The sequence below is a fragment of the Salvelinus sp. IW2-2015 genome, unplaced genomic scaffold (assembly GCF_002910315.2).
Source record: "Salvelinus sp. IW2-2015 unplaced genomic scaffold, ASM291031v2 Un_scaffold16323, whole genome shotgun sequence".
NCBI lineage: Eukaryota > Metazoa > Chordata > Actinopteri > Salmoniformes > Salmonidae > Salvelinus > Salvelinus sp. IW2-2015.
In genome coordinates, this window is record NW_019957534.1 from 344,671 (window position 1) to 362,946 (window position 18,276).

Sequence of the window (18,276 nt, forward strand, 5' to 3'; positions counted from 1 at the left end):
GTTAGAGACGGTGTATATGGTAGCTAGCTAACGTTAGCTAGTTTAAAATGTTCAATTGACGTTAGCCAACCTACGGTAACGTTGTGTAATATTGATGACATTTTCGTTAGCTAGCTACTCACCCAAATAGATGTCTCCAAAAGATCCACTTCCAATTTTCCTGCCCAGCCTGTATCGGTTTCCCACTCTCAATTCCATGGTTCAATGTTATTCTTACGAAGCAACCTTCAGAATGTGTTGCTTTGAGAGGAAAAAAAAGTAAACCTTGGTGTTGTTGCTCTTTTTGGTTACCAAACCACCCCAAATATCACCTTACTTTGCTGGAATTACAAACCCCTTTATTCAGACGCCCCCCCTCCCCATGAATCCCAGAAGATCAAGTTCCTTCTGTAACAATCCAACTTTCCCCATCCCTTTTATATCTATATTTTCTTCGGAACACCACGATATTGTTATTGCCTGAAAGCTTAGAATGTGTAGATTATGTTCTAGCTGTTTTTGATATAATCCTTCCCAAAATCAAGAACGATGGAGACGGATTTTGATGGAAGCCTTCTAAAAAATAAAAAAATAAAAATAGCCTCTTCTCCACTGTAGGAATTTCTTCCACTGTGGGCTGGCATTCGCTTGTGACATCATTTCTCCTAGCAACCCTGCGCAGGTCACATAAAAATGGGAGGGCGCATTGGTCTTTGTAAATTATTCAAGTGTTACTTTGTATGTAGAAAGACTGATACACTGAATCAAAAAATCGAACTAACAATACTAAATTCATACTATTTCATGTTTATAAACAGGACTTTTGCATCAATATGGGCATAACATACAACCTCTCAACATGAAACTATGAAAAAAGTACTGAGTCCGGTCACACAGCCATTAGAGGGGACAGTTATATCGTTATTGTCTTTGTTCATATCGCCTTGTTGCACCTGGATGGCAGGATCTAGGGAAATGTACAGACTTGAAATATAATGTAATTTTCTGTTTCCTCGTGTCATGTTCTAAGAGTTATAGAATGTATAGCTAGAATGCTAGGCAATCACACTCCTCTAAAAAATGAAGTGATGTACAAACAACCTGAGGCACAGTAGGTCAGTAGGTCACCACCCCATACAGAGTAGGTTGAAGTTGACATAAGGCCTATATATATCCCAAATGGCACCCTATTCCCTATATTGTGCACTACACTTGACCAGAGACCTATGGGCCCTGGTCAATAGTAGTGCACTAGGGAATAGGGTGCCATTTCCTTAGACACTGATCTAAGGTGTTACAGTATGTGGTTTCCTCTAATTAGGTTAGGATTTTGGGGGTTCTTAAATCTGTCCCTAATGCCATGGTGTCACAGTGGCTAAGGTATATACTGTGACCTGAATTTGAGGCCAAATCAACAGAGAGGACAACAACAGAAAGCAAAAAGACCGGCAAGCAAGGACATATGAATATACGTACGAACACCTACGCATGCACACACACACACAATAAACAAACAGATAGAGATAGACAAGTTACATCAGGGATAAATCCTGTCCTGCACTCTCAGTAATCCTGTGACACAGCCACTCGTCTGGGGCTGAATAGACCAAAATACCCTAAATATACAGGATTATTTAGTAAGGGAGCAGGAAAAAGGCCAAATGAATCCATAAACCTTGCATGGCCTAGTTGTTTTGTATTGTGCTGGGGGAGCTTGCAGGTTGTAATAGTTGGTAGGCACATCCATTACTTTGCCATTCAGAATTCGAACAGTATCAGTTCTTGTTCTACTCAGAATTAAATATTCAAACTGCAGTAAAAAACTGATGATGAAGGCTGTATGCATAAAAGAAAACATACCCTTCCTGCCGTGGATGGAGCATGAGAGAGGTGGAAGTAGGTTGATAAGCTCACTCTCTCTCTTGCGGCAACATCTCTGATGACTGCAGTTATTTCTGCTAAGTAGGGAACTGGGTCAGCGTCAAACTTTTCCTTGGGACATATTATCTGAAGGGATGCATGTAGCATAGACACAAATCACTGGCCCATGCCCACAGCTCTGTGCAGGGTCAGGAGAAGCAAATGACCACAGGCTCCTATTCATACTCTGTCTACTGCTCATATAGGGATGGCTCCTATGGTGTTTTGTTCAAAATAGAAACATTTAGTTATTCATTTATTCATGATATTGCCATTAGTCATGTTTTCCCATTTTCCTACTTCAATAGTATTTGTTTTGATTTCTGGACTCTTGTTCAAGATGCCTAAGCAAGTCAGGTCATTGAGATCAAGACATCCCACTGGGCACACACTGGTTGAATCAACATTGTTTCCACGTTATTTCAATGAAATTGGTGGGATGCTGAGATATGGTAGTGTCGTGCATGTGAATACATTTGTGTATGTGTGTGTGCGTGTGTATACATTTGCCTGTGTCTCAGGCACAGYAAAACCATCCTAAAAACTTCAATAGGCCTCATTGTACAGTACACACAGTGCCTTCGGAAAGTATTCAGGCCCCTTGACTTTTTCCATATTTTGTTACGTTACAGCCTTATTCTAAAATGGATTAAATAAAAATAAATCCTCAGCAATCTACACACAATACCCCATAACGACAAAGCGAAAACAGAAATCCTCAGCAATCTACACCCAATAACCCATAACGACAAAGCGAAAAGAGAAATACCTTATTTACGTAAGTATTCAGACCCTTCGCTATGAGACTCGAAATTGAGCTCAGGTGCATCCTGTTTCCACTGATCATCCTTGAGATGTTTCTCCAACTTGATTGGAGTCCATCTGTGGTAAATGCAATTGGTTGGATGTGATTTGGAAAGGCACACACCTGTCTATATAAGGTCCCACAGTTGACAGTGCATGTCAGAGCAAATACCAAGCCATGAGGTCGAATGAATTGTCCGTAGAAGTCTGAGACAAGATTGTGTCAAAGCACAGATCTGGGAAAGGGTACCACAAAATGTCTGGGAGAGTAGTCAGGATTGAGGGAAAGATGAACGGAGCAAAGTATAGAGAGATCCTTGATGAAAACCTGCTCCAGAGCACTCAGGACCTCAGACTGGGAAGAAGCATCAGTACAGGTGCATCAAAGCTGGGACCGAGAGACTGAAAAATAGCTTCCATCTCAAGGCCATCAGACTGTTGAACAGCCATTACTAACAGAGAGGCTGCTGCGTACATACAGACTTGAAATCATTGGCCACTTTTATAAATGGATCACTAGTCACTTTAATAATGCCTCTTTAATAATGTTTACATATCTTTCATTACTCATCTCACATATATATACTGTATTTTATACCATCTATTGGATCTTGCCTATGCCGCTCAGTCATTGCTCATCAATATATTTATATGTATATATTCTTATCCCATTCCTTTACTTAGATTTGTGTGTATTAGGTAGGTGTTGTAGAATTGTTAGATTACTTGTTAGATATTGCTGCACAACTAGAAGCACAAGAATTTCGCTACACTCGCAATAACATCTGCTAACCATGTGTATTTGATTTGAGGTTCCAAGACAGCTCAGGAGTGGCATCGGTACAAGTCTCTGAATGTACTTGAGTGGCCCAGCCAAAGCCCGATCGAAGATCTCTGGAGAGACCTGAAAATAGCAGTGCAGCAACACTCCCCATCCAACCTGACAGAGCTTGAGAGGATCTGCAAAGAAGAATGGGAGAAACTGCCCAAATACAGGTGTGCCAAGCTTGTAGCATACCCAAGAATACTCAATGCTGTAATCGCTGCCAAAGGTGCTTCCACAAAGTACTGAGCAAAGGGTCTGAATATTTACGTAAATGTGTTATTTCATTTTTTTTTATACAAATTTGCAAACATTTCTAAAAAACTGTTTTTCCTTTGTCATTATGGGGTATTGTGTGTAGATTGATGAGGGAAAAAAACAATTTAATCAATTTTAGAATAAGGCTGTAACGTAAAAAAAAAAATTGGGAAAAGTCATGGAGTTTGAATACTTTCCAAAGGAAAGTGTATATTGCATACTGAACAACAACTGAGCAAAAAATAGAATTCTCACAATGTAAATGTCAATTGTATTTCAAAATTTCTAAGAATGTCAAAAACATACATTGAAAATTATGTAAATAAGATTCATTGTCAATATGATGTTTGTGTTGCTCAAGAACAGACAGACAAGTTCTCACTCATGACAGCTGTCAAAGTCCTGGAGGCAACGCCCACTAATCTGAAGAGCGCTTGTGATTTTTGTGATTGGTCACATATGAACCAATCCCTGAAGCTGTTCAGGCACAATTTCTATAGTTTGGGCCACTCACATGGCAGCACTGTTGTTGTTTGGATTGTGTAACGTGCGCTGCACGTGTTTGACAATGCGCAGAGTAGGAGGGAAAGAGAAAGAACAGAGAGAAAAAAAGACAGTATGTAGCTGTAGAAAGAATTTCATAACTGAAACTTGCATGATAGATTTGATCATTATCAAGATGTTTCTAGGTATTAAGCTAAGTCTGATGTAACGTTTAATAAAATGATTTCTTTCTGTAGCCTAAATAATTTCATTGCATATACAGCCAAACCAATTGTTTTTCATTCTTTCTTTGATTAACCTCATCAAACAAACAGCCAATAGCCTACAAAGTAATGCATGTTTGTGATGTGGTCTTATGTGGAAAGGTTTTCTCATTGACCCAAGACTCAGGACAACTATACTATAAGCCCCTTACAATTAGCTAGTGTATGCACAAATAAACACACCACTGCTGCACGTGTTGGAATGCAGCAGGCTAAGTATTTAGCCTGCTGCTTGCCTGCCAATGTGAGGTAAACTAATCCAATCATAGCAGGTACTTTCAGCACTTCCCCTCATGAAAACAATAGGCTGCCATGTAATCTATATTTATGACAACTGAATGATTCTGGGACATAGGCCCACACTCATGTCTAGACACCTGTTGTGGATCACACCAGTACTGTTGAATAACTGGTTAACCTTTCAAAACACAACTTCAGAAAAACTACTTTGTGGAGTGTTTCCTGTCTACCAGTGCTTGAATTGGTCAGGAGCTCACTGGAGATGAGTTCCAGCACCTCTCGTTTTCTACTGCTTGAGATCCTGTTCCTCTTATAAAGTATTAGCTCATTCTTAAATGGAAGAAGTTTGGAAACACCAAGACTCTTCTTAGAGCTGGCTGCTCAGCCAAACTGAGCAATCGGGGGAGAAGGACCTTGGTCAGGGAGGTGACCAAGAACCCGATGGTAACCTAACAAAACATGGAAAAAGTCAAGGGGTCTGAATACTTTCCAAAGACACTAATTAGCCAGCCCAGGACCTCCACATCTGGCTTCTTCACCTGCGGGACCGTCTGAGACCATCCACTCGGACAGCTGATGAAACTGAGGAGTATTTCTGTCAGTAATGAAGCCCTTTTGTGGGGAAAAACCCATTCTGATTGGCTGTGCCTGGCTCCCCTGTGGGTGGGCCTGGCTCCCAAGTGGCTGAGCCCATGCCCAGTCATGTGAAATCCATAGATTATGGCCTAATGAATTTATTTCAATTGACTGATTTCCATATCAACTGTAACTCAGTATAATCATAAAATTATTGCATGTTGCGTTTATATTTTTGTTCAGTATATAACTGGGGAAAGAGTTGTTTTGATCACACATCAGCACAAAGACCTTTGTTGGGACATTGTGTACTGAAGTTGTCATAGGGCATGAAAGGACAGGAGGAGCATATAGTGGTCGTTTGGTAGTACTGCAGACGTTTTTGATCGCCCTGTTTCATTCCTCACTCTATCTACTGTTGAGGAAGTGAACTGCAGCGCTTACATACGGTGTAGGGGGAAGTTGCCCTAGACACTGATATTGGATCAGTGTTCCCTACTAATGATTAAGGTTGTGATTGGGGAAAGGGAAGCTGATCCTAGATCTGTACCTAGGGTAGACTTCCCCAGAACGCTTACATACAGTGACATTAATCACATCACAAACATCTTTAGGTTTTTACTGGAATTTATTTAGTTATAAAACGTTTTTTTTTTTTACAAAACAATTAGAAAAAAATGTAAATATGAAAACAATGACAAAGACTGTAATTTGGATAATAACAAGAAAAGGCAGCCGTAAAATGTGAATAAAAAACAACAACCATCCACAGTTGGGAATGCGTTTTGAAGTGCCATATGGGGGGGAAGGGATATTAAGCACATCTAACACAGGATCAAATCATGTCTGGGTAGGTGAGAAGAAAAAGGCATAGACCCTGGGCTGTTTCAAACACTGTCCAAAATAGCACCTTATTCCCTACTTAGTGCACTATTTTTGACCAATGACCATATATGGAATATGGTGCCATTTGGGAAGCACACAATGTGAATGTATAGACTGTACATCAAGATGAATACAAAAGTGCACAGTAATCATCCAGAAGGTCACATTTCTCTAATCTCATCATGTGCTTTTGATAACTGAGATTGAGATTATACCTGGATTACAGATCTATGTAGTAATGAATGATAATAATAATATTATTGTTGTTCGTATGTAAAATCTACACTCAGAGAATGTTGATGTACTGGGTCCTGTTTTCTATCATGAGTGCCAGTCTCTTTGTGTTATCATGCCAACTCTCTGTCACTCATTGTGATGCCAAACATTTTGCACCACAATGACAGTAATTAAGATGACAAGAGCACAGATCTGGGACCAGGCTAGCTGTTTTCTCCATCCTCTAAATACTGTCCAGGACTTATTTGTAATTTAACTTCAAAGCAACAAGGTTGGATTGACCCCAAAACAGCTGCCTGACTGTCTATAAATTAGATTTCATTAGTTAACATTTCTTAAAAATCAATTCATTCATTAGCTTGATGTAACATTGAGGCTTCATCAGCACATTATCATGATAATAAGCATTTAGTGTCATCAAAGCAGTATGATGTAGTCTACTAGTCTATTGTTGCGCAACAATGAGTACCGTCTGCTTTACAGCATAGGCCCTTACCACTCAGGTTCTACAACTGCCACATTTGACACATTGGTTGTGATACAACTGATATTTTTGTGATACAACATAGTTTGTCTGCACCAGAAATGTGTACACAACTATTGTGCGGTGAGAGTCCACAACGCTTGTGTAATTATTTTTACGGAGTAAGACTCTTGTGCCAAATCATTTGTACAACCCGAGTGTGTACAGAGCCATAGTAGCGGTCAGTGGTGGCCACTGGACGGTCACTCACAGGAGCACTTGAGCAGTGGAAACGAGGGAAACAAGAGGAGCAAGGAAAAACAGTCACAGTGTGTCTGAAATGGCAACCTACCCCATATAGTGCACTACTTTTGACCAGGGCCATTTGGGTGCCATTTTGAACTCACTCACAGACAGAAGAGTCATCTTTGGAGACTGTGATGGTGAGGTATTCAATCCTCTTGTCTCGGGGAATCATCCATCCTATTAGTGTCTCTCTCTGTAATCAGCACGAGGAAAAGCTAGGTCTCTGGGTTCAACGTACAGCCAGTGTGGAGGTCACAGCTCAGAGGTCACGGGCCAGAGGGCATTGGGGGCCTCAATGCTGCAGGGTTAGACTGGGCTGCGGGCCAATCAGGAGCATGAAGGTGGAGACTGGAGAGTCCAGTTTTGTACAGTCCAGTCCAGTTAAGTCCAGTCCACATTCTTAGGGTCAGCTGGTTAGGCTAGTGTTGGGGGATCCTGTGTAAGAAAACCCTGGGTCGTGTCCATTAGGCATCAAACATCGCTAAATGTTTTCCATTCCATGCCCTAATGAACATGACCCTAGAGTGGCAGGCTAGTAGCCCTCAGTGCCTGCGGGTGCGCTGGCCTCCGGTGCCTGTGGTGGTGACGTAGAGTAGGGGCTGGCGCAGCTGGGACGCACGCTTCAGGTTGCTCAGATGGACTGGGGAGGACTCTGTGATGGGGCCTGTAAAAAGCATAGAGCCCTGTTTACGAACAGTACAGTATGTCGATATATTTCATTAGCTACACAGTAAGGAGATAAGCCAATATCCAAGGGCAATTCATCCAATTTGTCCTGATGGTGGTGCTGTGGGTGGCATAGGGCTTGAACCCCGCCATGGCTGTTTGCAGAAATATTTTGTATTTTTTAATCTAGAGGTGTAGGAAAAGGGAGGCTGACCTGTTTGGTGGTTGTTGTGGGGCAGCCGGACCTTGGTGAGAGGAGGGACCCCCCTGTGCTGTGGGCGTTGCAGGGGGGCCTGGGGCTGGCCGTTGATGTGGAGGTGGGGGTCTGAAGTGCTGTCCAGTGGGCGGACACGTTGGGCTGCCATGGTCTTAGACTGAGACAGCTGAGCACGGGGAGGGATTGAGTAGTGTGTTAGGGCTGATATCATGTAGGCTATGTACTGTAACGTTGTCTGGGGTTGGAGCCACTTTATATGTCTATGTAATTCAATCAATCAATCACAGCTGCTGATGACTCTACTAGCATACATTACTGAATAATCAAATCCTTCTCAGGGAGCTAGATAATGAACACGCTACTTACTGCTTGACCTGTGACCTCGAATGAGCGGGAGCGTCTCTTCCGGCGGCGAGCCTCGAAGTCCTGCTCACGCAGGGTGGGGTTTAGGTTCTTGGGGGCGGGCTGGCGGTTGCGTGGGCGTGTCCACGTGCCCTGGGAGCCAGGCCCCTCCCCTGTGCTGCTGGATAGGTTCTCATCTGAGGTAGCGTGGCGGAGCTCGGGGCTGGGCTGCCGGCCGCGAAGCAGGGCCAGGCCCCTAGGGGGCGCCTCGCTCAGAGACAGGCTGCTCTTGTGCTTCTTGGGGTCCAGGGGGGAGGGAGGAGGGGGCAGCCTCAGGGCGTCCACTTCCAGGGCTTTGGAGCGGCGGCAAGCAGCCTTCACTGCGATGTTGTGGATCCCTTTGAGGATCTGCTGCCTCTCTGTTGAATCAAGGGAGACATTTGATTAGTAGGAAATCGAGACTGAGGTTCTACTACGAACGCATCTAGTACACCAGCATCCTGACCTAAGGTAAGATATTAAAATAGAAATGTTATTCTCCCCAATCGTCCCTAGATTATATAACGGCTATATTCTGTATTCCATCAGTTTGTGGTCTGTGCCCACAACTACAGATGTAGGATCTTAATTTGATCACCCTGTTGCAGGAGTACTTTCCAGGAAATGTAACTTGTAGTGTATTTAAGGTTTAAAAAGGCTTCTAAAGTTTGTAATTTCCACTTTGAAATTTCAGACTTGATTTTCCCTTACGACAAATGTATCAATCTCTACAAAAATGTCCATTAATTATAGTCCACATAATAATTCACATGACCTGTTGCTGCAGGATTATTTTCCCGCTGTAGCAAACTGGTTCAAATTAAGATCCTACATCTGTACCCAAAGTACTCCCTATTCCGTAACGCTCCTGTCTGCTGTAGCCATTGGGGGTCGCTTACCCTTGCGTGTGAGGGGGGCATCCTGGCCCGTCTCGCTGCTCTCGGGAGAGGAGTCCAGGTGACTGCTGACACTGTGGCTGAGGTGGCAGTAGCTCAGAGTGGTCTCTGGAGCCAATGGCTGCAGCTGGAGGGGACATGTGGCATTATACTCACACTCTCATAGGGGAGTATGTACATATGAAACCTGGTAGAAATGTTGCCCTGATATGGCTGCTCCATTACTATGGAGTCTCCACACTTCAGGTGTAATGGCAATAGCTGTATCGGCCCTAGTATATATCACAGTGTGGATGGTACGGTGTTCTCACCTCTCTGTTCCCCTGGCCGTTGATGTGGATGGGAGGAGGGGTCATCACAGCAGAATGTTTCATCTGTCTGGCATGGGGAATGCTCTTAAACACCCGGTTGTTGTCTCTGTGAGAGGCAGCAGGAAGGAGGTAGGGGGAAGGAGAAATATAGATAGAGAGCGAGAGAGAGAAAGAACGACAGAGCGAGAAAAAGTCAGTTAGACGAATGTCCTTCTATAGAAGGATAAGATGGAGATACAGACTAAAGTGTTTGTTCCTCCTAAACCAACCACCACCCTCTCTCTCCCACCCTCCCAATCCCTCTGTCCTCTTACCCTTCAGCCTCAGGTAGGATAGGTGGCAGGGTGTGTCTGCGGGCCTTGGCCCTGCCATGCCTGGTCTCTGAGCCCATGGTGCGAACGCTCTCCTGGTCTGAGTCCACGTCCTGCAGCAGGCCACGACCTCGGCTGGGTAGGCTGATCTTGGGCAGGGAGGCCTCCTGGAGACAGCAAATGGTAGAGGAGGAAGGATACGTTTATATATTATAATTGTGTGTGATCTCGATTTCAATCTTAATCACGTTCTCTATCTGAGTCCAGTGACCTTGTCCAGGGCTGTTAATGTGTGTGTGTGCATGTGTGTATCTGTTGCCTACCTTGAGTGTGCATCCAGTGACCTTGTCCAGCGCCATGGCTCTGTCCAGGTTCCTCTCGTCCAGCTCTCTCATGTAGATCCCATACAGCTCCTGAAGGTGGGGGGGCACCAGAAGGCTGTGGTCTGCAACAACACAACACAGGTTAGAATACTAGTCACACTACAACACAACATCAACTATGTTAGAGTGGTCATACTACAACACTAAACATACAACTACGGAAGAGTATTACGGCCAAGTAAAGAGAAAAAATAAATAAACAGCAACGGGTGGTGATAGTTGGATTTTTTTTTTGTTGCACAATAGTATTTAAAGTGGCAATATTTTGAGAATAAACTTGAAATGTAATTATGAGAATAAAGCCAACATTTTTTGAATAAAGTCACAGTTAAATTTCAAGATTAACATAGGGGATTTGGTTAAGTGCATGTCTCCCTGGCTCCCTGTTGATGTGCGCTCCACTGTTGAAATGTCTGAGTTAGACGACATGGTGAAACTATACTTTAGAATTGGCTTTAGTAAGAAGGAAATCCTTGCACTTTTAATACATACAATGTAGTAACCATATTATTAATAGTATTAGGACCTGGATAAAGTTGTGCCACAGATTATTTTCAGAAGGATGAACCATGGTTACAGACATAGGTAGAGAGGGGCGGGTTGTGTGTGTATGCAGGTGTGTGTGTGTGTGTTTGGGCGGTAAAAGGTAGCGGAAAAACAAACAAATGGCCATCAATCTAATGATCTAATAACTCGCACACACACACAATTTCAGACTAAAGGCATACACTCTTATAACGGCAATGGTGAGCACTAACAAACAAAAAAGTTCTTGCCACTGTCACTGAATGCGAAGAGAACTGTGGTTTGGGGGCAGCCCTTGAGCCCGACAGGGACGCGCAATCCTACTCCATGCAATCCGTGACCTACATTCACAAGATAATAAACTGGCTGGCATAGGCCTGAGGCTACTTCATTGGAAGTGTAGCATACATAAAACACCATCGATTACGCACACATTTGTAAATTAACCTTTCGACATATAGGCTGCTGGCCTAGCTGTTACTCTCTAAAATATACTATGCACGATGTTGGCATACGCAGGGGTTTGAGGATAACATTGTAGCGTTGCGTGCATCAGGGACTGATGTCTCTTTGCAGTCTGACCACGCACCATGGCCGTTAGAATGGTATTACTTTGGGGATACCGTGTGTGTGTGACGCCTGTTTGAACGAGTGTTTTAGATGCTCCTGCCACACACACCTGTCTCTACCTATGTATGTAATCACACAGACAGATAAAATACCTCATCAGAGCCCGTGTGGTTTATCCGTCTGAAAATAATCTGTGGCACAACCTCTTCCAGGTCCTAATAGGCCTACTTATAATAATATGGTTATTATGTCCTAAAAGAGAAAGGATTTCCTTTTTACCAAAGCCAATTCTAAAGTATATTTTCACCAGGTCATCTAACTGCAGGCATTCCACGGTGATGTGCACAGCAACAGTGAGCCAGGGAAACAAGCAGTTAATCAAATCCCCTACTTTAATCTTGAAATATAACTTCGACTTTATTCTCAAAATTTAATTTCAAGTTTATTGTCGAAATATTGACACTTTGTTGTATAAATATTGCCACTTTATTCACCAAATTTTATTTAGACTTTATTCTCAAAATATTTTTTGAAGTACCCTCCCCGTGGCTGTTTATTTATTTTTTCTCTTTACTTAGTACTAATACTCTTCCCTACACAACATTTAATTGTTACACATTCAATCAATCTCACTGCGTTTGCAAGATCACTAAAATGTAGACCCTGGATAGTGACTTCTAGATCTCCTCTTCAAAAATACTGAAGTCTGAAGTCTATAGCTATTGTAGTAAAACAAATGAAGTAGTGTTTGTTTACGGTGTTGTTTGGACACACCGTCAATGAACTGTCTCTGCTGCTGGATGATCTCGTCACAGAGGTGGCGGTGCTGCTCGAAGCGCTGCACCACACAGTTCTTCTGTCGGATCACGTTGTCTTTGAGCAGGGCGTGGGACTGCATCTTAGCGTTCTCGATCTCCAGCTCGTGGACCTTACAGAGGAGGCCCAGCACCTCCCTCTGCTCCTCGCAGCTCACCCTGCGAGGAAGCAGCTCCTCCAGGCGCCTGGCCCGCTCGCGCAGCTCCACAAAGTGGCTCTCTAGCGATGCCTACAGGACATGAGGACAAACAGCAGGCAGGGCTTAATGGAATCCTCACCATAGTAGGCTCTCATCATGGTACACGTGGGTCTACTGTACAAGGGGAGGCTGGTGGGAGTAGATGAAATGGAATAAACCATTGTAAACCATGTGCTTAATACCGTTCTATTCATTACAACCCAGCCATGACAATGAGTCCGTCCTCCAATATCTATTATCACCGGCCACCTCTGTACTGTATAATAGAGAGCAATAGTAATGGCTGCTTTTAGTAAGCACTAACAGATGCTAACTCCGCCATGGATCGTTGGTCAATGCCTATAGGGAAATGTATGTTTAAAAAAAAAAAAATACCAAAAATAAAGTATGTGATAAACACAGGTTTAGGAGATCTTATATGTTTTGTTCAGCTATTTTGAAGCATTTATGTAATGAAAACAAGCACAAAGCGCATAAAGGCTTCATAATTCATAAAGGTCACATTAACTTACTGATATTACAGTGCCTGTGGGTGGTAGGTAGCATAGCGGTTAAGAGCATTGGGCCAGTAACCGAAAGGTCCCTAGTTTGATTCCCTGAGCCGGCAAGGTGGAAAAATCGGTCATTCTGCCCAAGTTAACCCCCAACAACTGCACCCGGGCGCCAATGATTTCAGTTAAGGCAGCCTCTCTGATTCAGAGGGATTGGGTTAAATGCGGTAGACACATTTCGGTTGAATGTATTCAGAGCTGTGCAGCTGCCTAGGTATCCCCTTTCCCTATAGAAAGTCTACACCCTCTTGAACCTTTTTCACATTTTGTTGCGTTACAAAGTGGGATTGAAATATATTGAATTGAAAAGATAATTCAACAAATCTTTTACAAATTAATAAACATTTTAAAACGAAAATATTGTCATTGCATAAGTATTCACTCCCTTTGTTTTGGCAAACCTAAAAGAGTTCAGAAGTAAAGTGTTGCCGAACAAATCACATAAGATATATGGACTCACTCTGTGTGAAATAGTAGGGATTGACATTACTTTTTAATGACTACACCTTTCTCTGTCCCCCATACATACAACATCTATAAGGTCCCTCAGTCAAGTATTGAATTTCAAGAACAGATTCAACTACAAAGACCAGGGAGCTTTTCGAAAGCCTCATAAAGAAGGGCAGTGATTGGTAGATGAGTAACAATAACAAATCAGACATRGAATACTCTGTATCTTTAAGGATGAAAAGAAATAGGATGGAGCAAAGCACAGGCAAAATCCTAGAGGAAAACCTGCTTATGGATTTATGGTCAGATTTGCCAAATGGAGGGCGAGGGAGAGCTTTGAATGAGTCTGTGTGTGGAGTAAAGGTGGTCTAGAGTTTTTAATTTTTTTTGTGGGGACCTTTAGTCTGCACCAGACACTGTGAGGGGAATTCACCTTTCAGCAGGACAATAACCTATAACTCAAAGCCAAATCTGCACTGGAGTTATTTACCAAGAAGACAGTGACTGTTCCTGAGTTTTGACTTGAATCTGATTGAGAATCTGTGGAGAGACTTGAAAATTCCTGTCTAGCCACGATTTCCAAAACCTTGATAGAGCTTGAAGAAGTTAGAAAAAAATAATATTGCACAATACAGGAGTGCAAAGCTCTTATGAAACTTACCAAAGAAGACTCACAGCTGTAATATTAGTGTTATAATATTATTTTTCATTCATCTTAGAGAAATACATTTTTCTTCCGCTTTGACATTACAGAGTATTTTGTGTAGATCTTTGACAAAAATTACAAAGAAATCCAAGGGGGGTGTAGAATTTCTTTAGGAACTGTATCTAATAGAATTGACTTGTCTAGTTAAATAAAGGTAACAAAAAGAAAATAGAACAAAATGCATGCYATCTCCTAAGCCTGTGTTAACCTCAGACCTAATTTTCAGGCTWTATACATTTCAGGTTTTATACATCGACCAATGAGCCATGCATMGCGAACTCATTTCCTTTATTTAGGACTACGAGCTCTGTTGTCTGGTTTACAAGGTAGACTCAGCAATATGACATAGATGCAGAAAGTAAACAGCATAGTGGCTACATTTTTGTAACAACTAAGAGCGTTGAAGCTCTACTTCTCCGCTGTTTTGGTCCAGGGGCTACACCATGCTCTAACAGCAATAAGCGAACGCATGCACATGTGCAGATACTGCGTGTGACCGTGTAAGAGTGAAGTCTTGCATCTCGCTCATCTCAATGTCTGCGGTGCTGCTCGTGGCAACGTCATTTCACTGAGTCTACCTTTAAGCTGAGTCTACATTAAAACAGTTTCTATCTCCAGGCCATCAGACTTTTTAATAGTCACCACTAGCTAGACTCCGCCCAGTATCCTGTCCTGAACTTTAGTCACTTATTGGCCTGCTACCACCCGGTACTCAATCCTGCACCTTAGAGACTGCTGCCCGATGTACATAGTCATTGAACACTGGTTACTTTATTAATGTTTACATACTGTTTTACCCACTTTATATGTATATACTGTATTGTAGTCATGGATCATACAATATAAATACTGCTGAACACACCTTTTATATTCATATAATGTTTATACACACCATGATATATCTATTTATATTCTAGACTCTAACTTTGCTCTATATTTCTATATTCCTTTATTTTTAGGATTTGCGTGTAATGTTTGGTATTGTTTGGTATTACTGAACTGTTGGAGCTAGAAACATAAGCATTTCACTGCACCTGCGATAACATCTGCAAAATATGTGTACGCTACCAGATTTGATTTGAAGCTGAGTAGCCTAAGCCAGGGTTTCCCAAACTCGGTCCTGTGGCCCCCTTGGGTTCACGTTTTGTTTTTTTGCACTAGCACTACARAGCTGATTGAAAATAACCAACTCATCATCAAACTTTGATTATTTGAACCAGCTGTGTAATGCTAGGGAAAACCCCCAAAACCTGCACCTACAGGGAACCCCTGGACCGAGTTTGGAAAACTCTGGCCTAAGCTGTGTGTGTGATTCTGTAGTTCCCTCTAGAGGTGAGAGCGGGGGACTACAGTAACCTACCTTCTGTTTGCGTATCTTCTTTTGTTCAGCCATGAGAGTGACCAGATTCTCTCTGGCCATGGCTACTTCCTGGGTCTCAGTGCTGTCTGGGGGAGACTCAGGGCAGTCAGAGTCCTTCTCACTCTCCTCCTTACTGAAGCTCTCCTTCCTCCTCTCCGCGCGCCACTTCCTGCGACGACGACTCCGCTCCTGCTCCCAACTACAGGAGGGCACAAACAACAGGGGTTGAGACACACTTATGTTAACTATCACAGTCATTTAACTGCTACAGGTAAAGGCTACAGGTATAGAGGCAGTGGTATGAGATTATTGTCGGTCTCAAATGGTACCCTATTCCCTATATAGAGCCCTATGGGCGCTGGTCATAAGTAGTGCACTATATAGGGAATAGAGTGCCATTTGGGACGCATGCTAAGACACATACTCTGCGATGGTGAGCAGGTGTTTGGAGGTGTCCATCTGGATCTCCATGTTGCTGTTGTCCAGCTCCATCAGGCTCCTCCTGATCTCCATTTGGCTCCTGAAGGCCTCTAGGAGCTGTTCCCTCAGCTGGTCCATCTCTGCCCGGCTCGCCTGCGTGCTGTGGGCCTGCACCTCCGCTGCGTTGGTGGCAGTGGAGGAGAGAAGTGTTATTGTCTGTTGGAGGCACACACACACACACACACACACACACACACACACACACATGTTTTGTTCTTCTATCCTCGTGGGGACCTAAAATTAATTTCCATAGTGGGGACCTAAAATTAATTTCCATAGTGGGGACCTACATTTACATTTAAGTCATTTAGCAGACGCTCTTATCCAGAGCGACTTACAAATTGGAAAGTTCATACATATTCATCCTGGTCCCCCCGTGGGGAATGAACCCACAACCCTGGCGTTGCAAGCGCCATGCTCTACCAACTGAGCCACACGGGACCTAAAATTCATCTCCATAGTGGGGACCTAAAATTAATCTCCATAGTGGGGACCTAAAATTAATTTCCATAGTGGGGACCTAAAATGTATTTCCATAGTGGTGACCTAAAATTAATCTCCATAGAGTGGGGACCTAAAATGAATGTCCATAGAGTGGGGACCTAAAATGAATCTCCATAGTGGGGATTTAAAATTAATTTCCATTCAAAATCCTATTTTCCCTATACCTAACCTTAACCCAAACCCTAAATCCTAACCCTAACCCCTTACACTAGCTCTAATCCTACACCTAACCCCTAAGCTTAAAATAGCCTTTGTCCTCATGGGGATGTGGGAAATATCCCAATGAGGGAGAATCTTCCTTGTCTTATTATCCTTGTGGGGACTTTTGGGGATTTTAGGTCCTCACAAAGATAGAAGAACCAACCAACACACACACACACACACACACACACACACACACACACACACACACACACACACACACACACACACACACACACACACACACACACACACACACACAGTGAGGAGGCGAGGGAACAATTAGAGGTCAAGGTAAGGTCATTACCCTGGACATGGCGGATGTCAGCTCGGTCAAGGTTGAGCTGACGTCCAGCCTGATCAGCGATCTTCTTTTTGAGCCGCTGGATCTCGCTGCGCAGGTCAGAGATGATGTTGGTGTACTGAGCGATGTGGTAGGACACGTTCAGCAGGTTCCTCTTTACCTGGAGAGAGAACTGTGTTATAACACTGTAATAACTGTGTTATAACAGTGTAATAACTGTGTTATAACAGTGTAATAACTGTGTTATAACTGTGTAATAACATGTTGGTGTACTGATGATTTAGTAGGTTCAGCAAGGAGGAACCTATTGATAAACTATGAAGCCTAATATTGACTGGTTTGGTGCTTTGTTATAACTGTGTTATACTGCAGACCTAAAGGCATCTTTAACTTGCTCTTTTGGGGGTGGGGGGTATACGCTGGTTTACTCTAAATCACTTTGTGATAACTGTGTTTAATTAAAAAGGGCTTTTAAAATTACATTTGATTGGTTGATTGATTGATTTGAAAATTGAAAGATCGGAGCAAAACGTCAGTTGTCCCACACCTCAGTGATGGAGGGAAGGCAGAAAATGTTTGATGTGCATTGTGTTGTGTATTAAGTCACCCGCGTGCGGATACTTTTGGCACGGTCGGCGTAGCTAAGTGTGTTGCGAGACTCCTCGAAGGCCAGGGAGGCAGGGCTAATGTGGGCTATCATCACCGTGCGACTGTTGCCGCCCAACGAATCCTGTAAATCAAACACATAAGAACAGGAAGTGAATGAATGCAAGTGGAATGCAGAATAATCTGAATGATGAAAAAATACAGCAAAAAGTTGTACTGTACTGTTTTGTATTGTATTGTTTCATATGGTATGGCATCGTATTGTAGTGTAGTGTATTGTATTCATAAAGCACGTGGCAAGTCAGGTCAGTTTGTCTTAGACAGGTTGCCGTACTGTACCTTGAGCAGGCGCGTCAGCTTGCTGTCCCTGTAGTTAATGTATTTGTTGCCGTGTTTCTCACTCAGGGCGTTGATGCAGTTACCCAGAGCCAGGAGGGAGCGGTTGATGTGGGCCCCTTCTTTTAACCTCTGACCTCTGTTTTGTGTCTGGGAGAGAGAGAGGGAGCAGGTTTAACCTCTGACCTCTGTTCTGCGTCTGGGAGAGAGGGAGCAGGTTTAACCCCTGACCTCTGTTCTGCGTC

General features: G+C 43.0%; 1 protein-coding gene across 1 annotated transcript in view; it reads right to left on the reverse strand.

The window, feature by feature from the left end:
• Positions 1-5,982: 5,982 nt before the first annotated feature.
• kif19 (kinesin family member 19) overlaps positions 5,983-18,276 on the reverse strand; it is a 74,510-nt gene continuing 62,216 nt past the window's right edge. The window contains exons 7-19 of the mRNA XM_024146201.2: positions 18,035-18,181; positions 17,697-17,819; positions 17,093-17,249; positions 16,025-16,199; positions 15,601-15,799; positions 12,293-12,563; positions 10,364-10,485; positions 10,044-10,207; positions 9,730-9,835; positions 9,422-9,545; positions 8,508-8,902; positions 8,139-8,307; positions 5,983-7,922 (exon numbers count right to left, since the gene is read on the reverse strand). Coding sequence (XP_024001969.1) covers positions 7,801-7,922; positions 8,139-8,307; positions 8,508-8,902; positions 9,422-9,545; positions 9,730-9,835; positions 10,044-10,207; positions 10,364-10,485; positions 12,293-12,563; positions 15,601-15,799; positions 16,025-16,199; positions 17,093-17,249; positions 17,697-17,819; positions 18,035-18,181 — 2,274 coding nt within the window. The 3' untranslated portion in view covers positions 5,983-7,800. The remainder of the gene's footprint in view (positions 7,923-8,138; positions 8,308-8,507; positions 8,903-9,421; positions 9,546-9,729; positions 9,836-10,043; positions 10,208-10,363; positions 10,486-12,292; positions 12,564-15,600; positions 15,800-16,024; positions 16,200-17,092; positions 17,250-17,696; positions 17,820-18,034; positions 18,182-18,276) is intronic.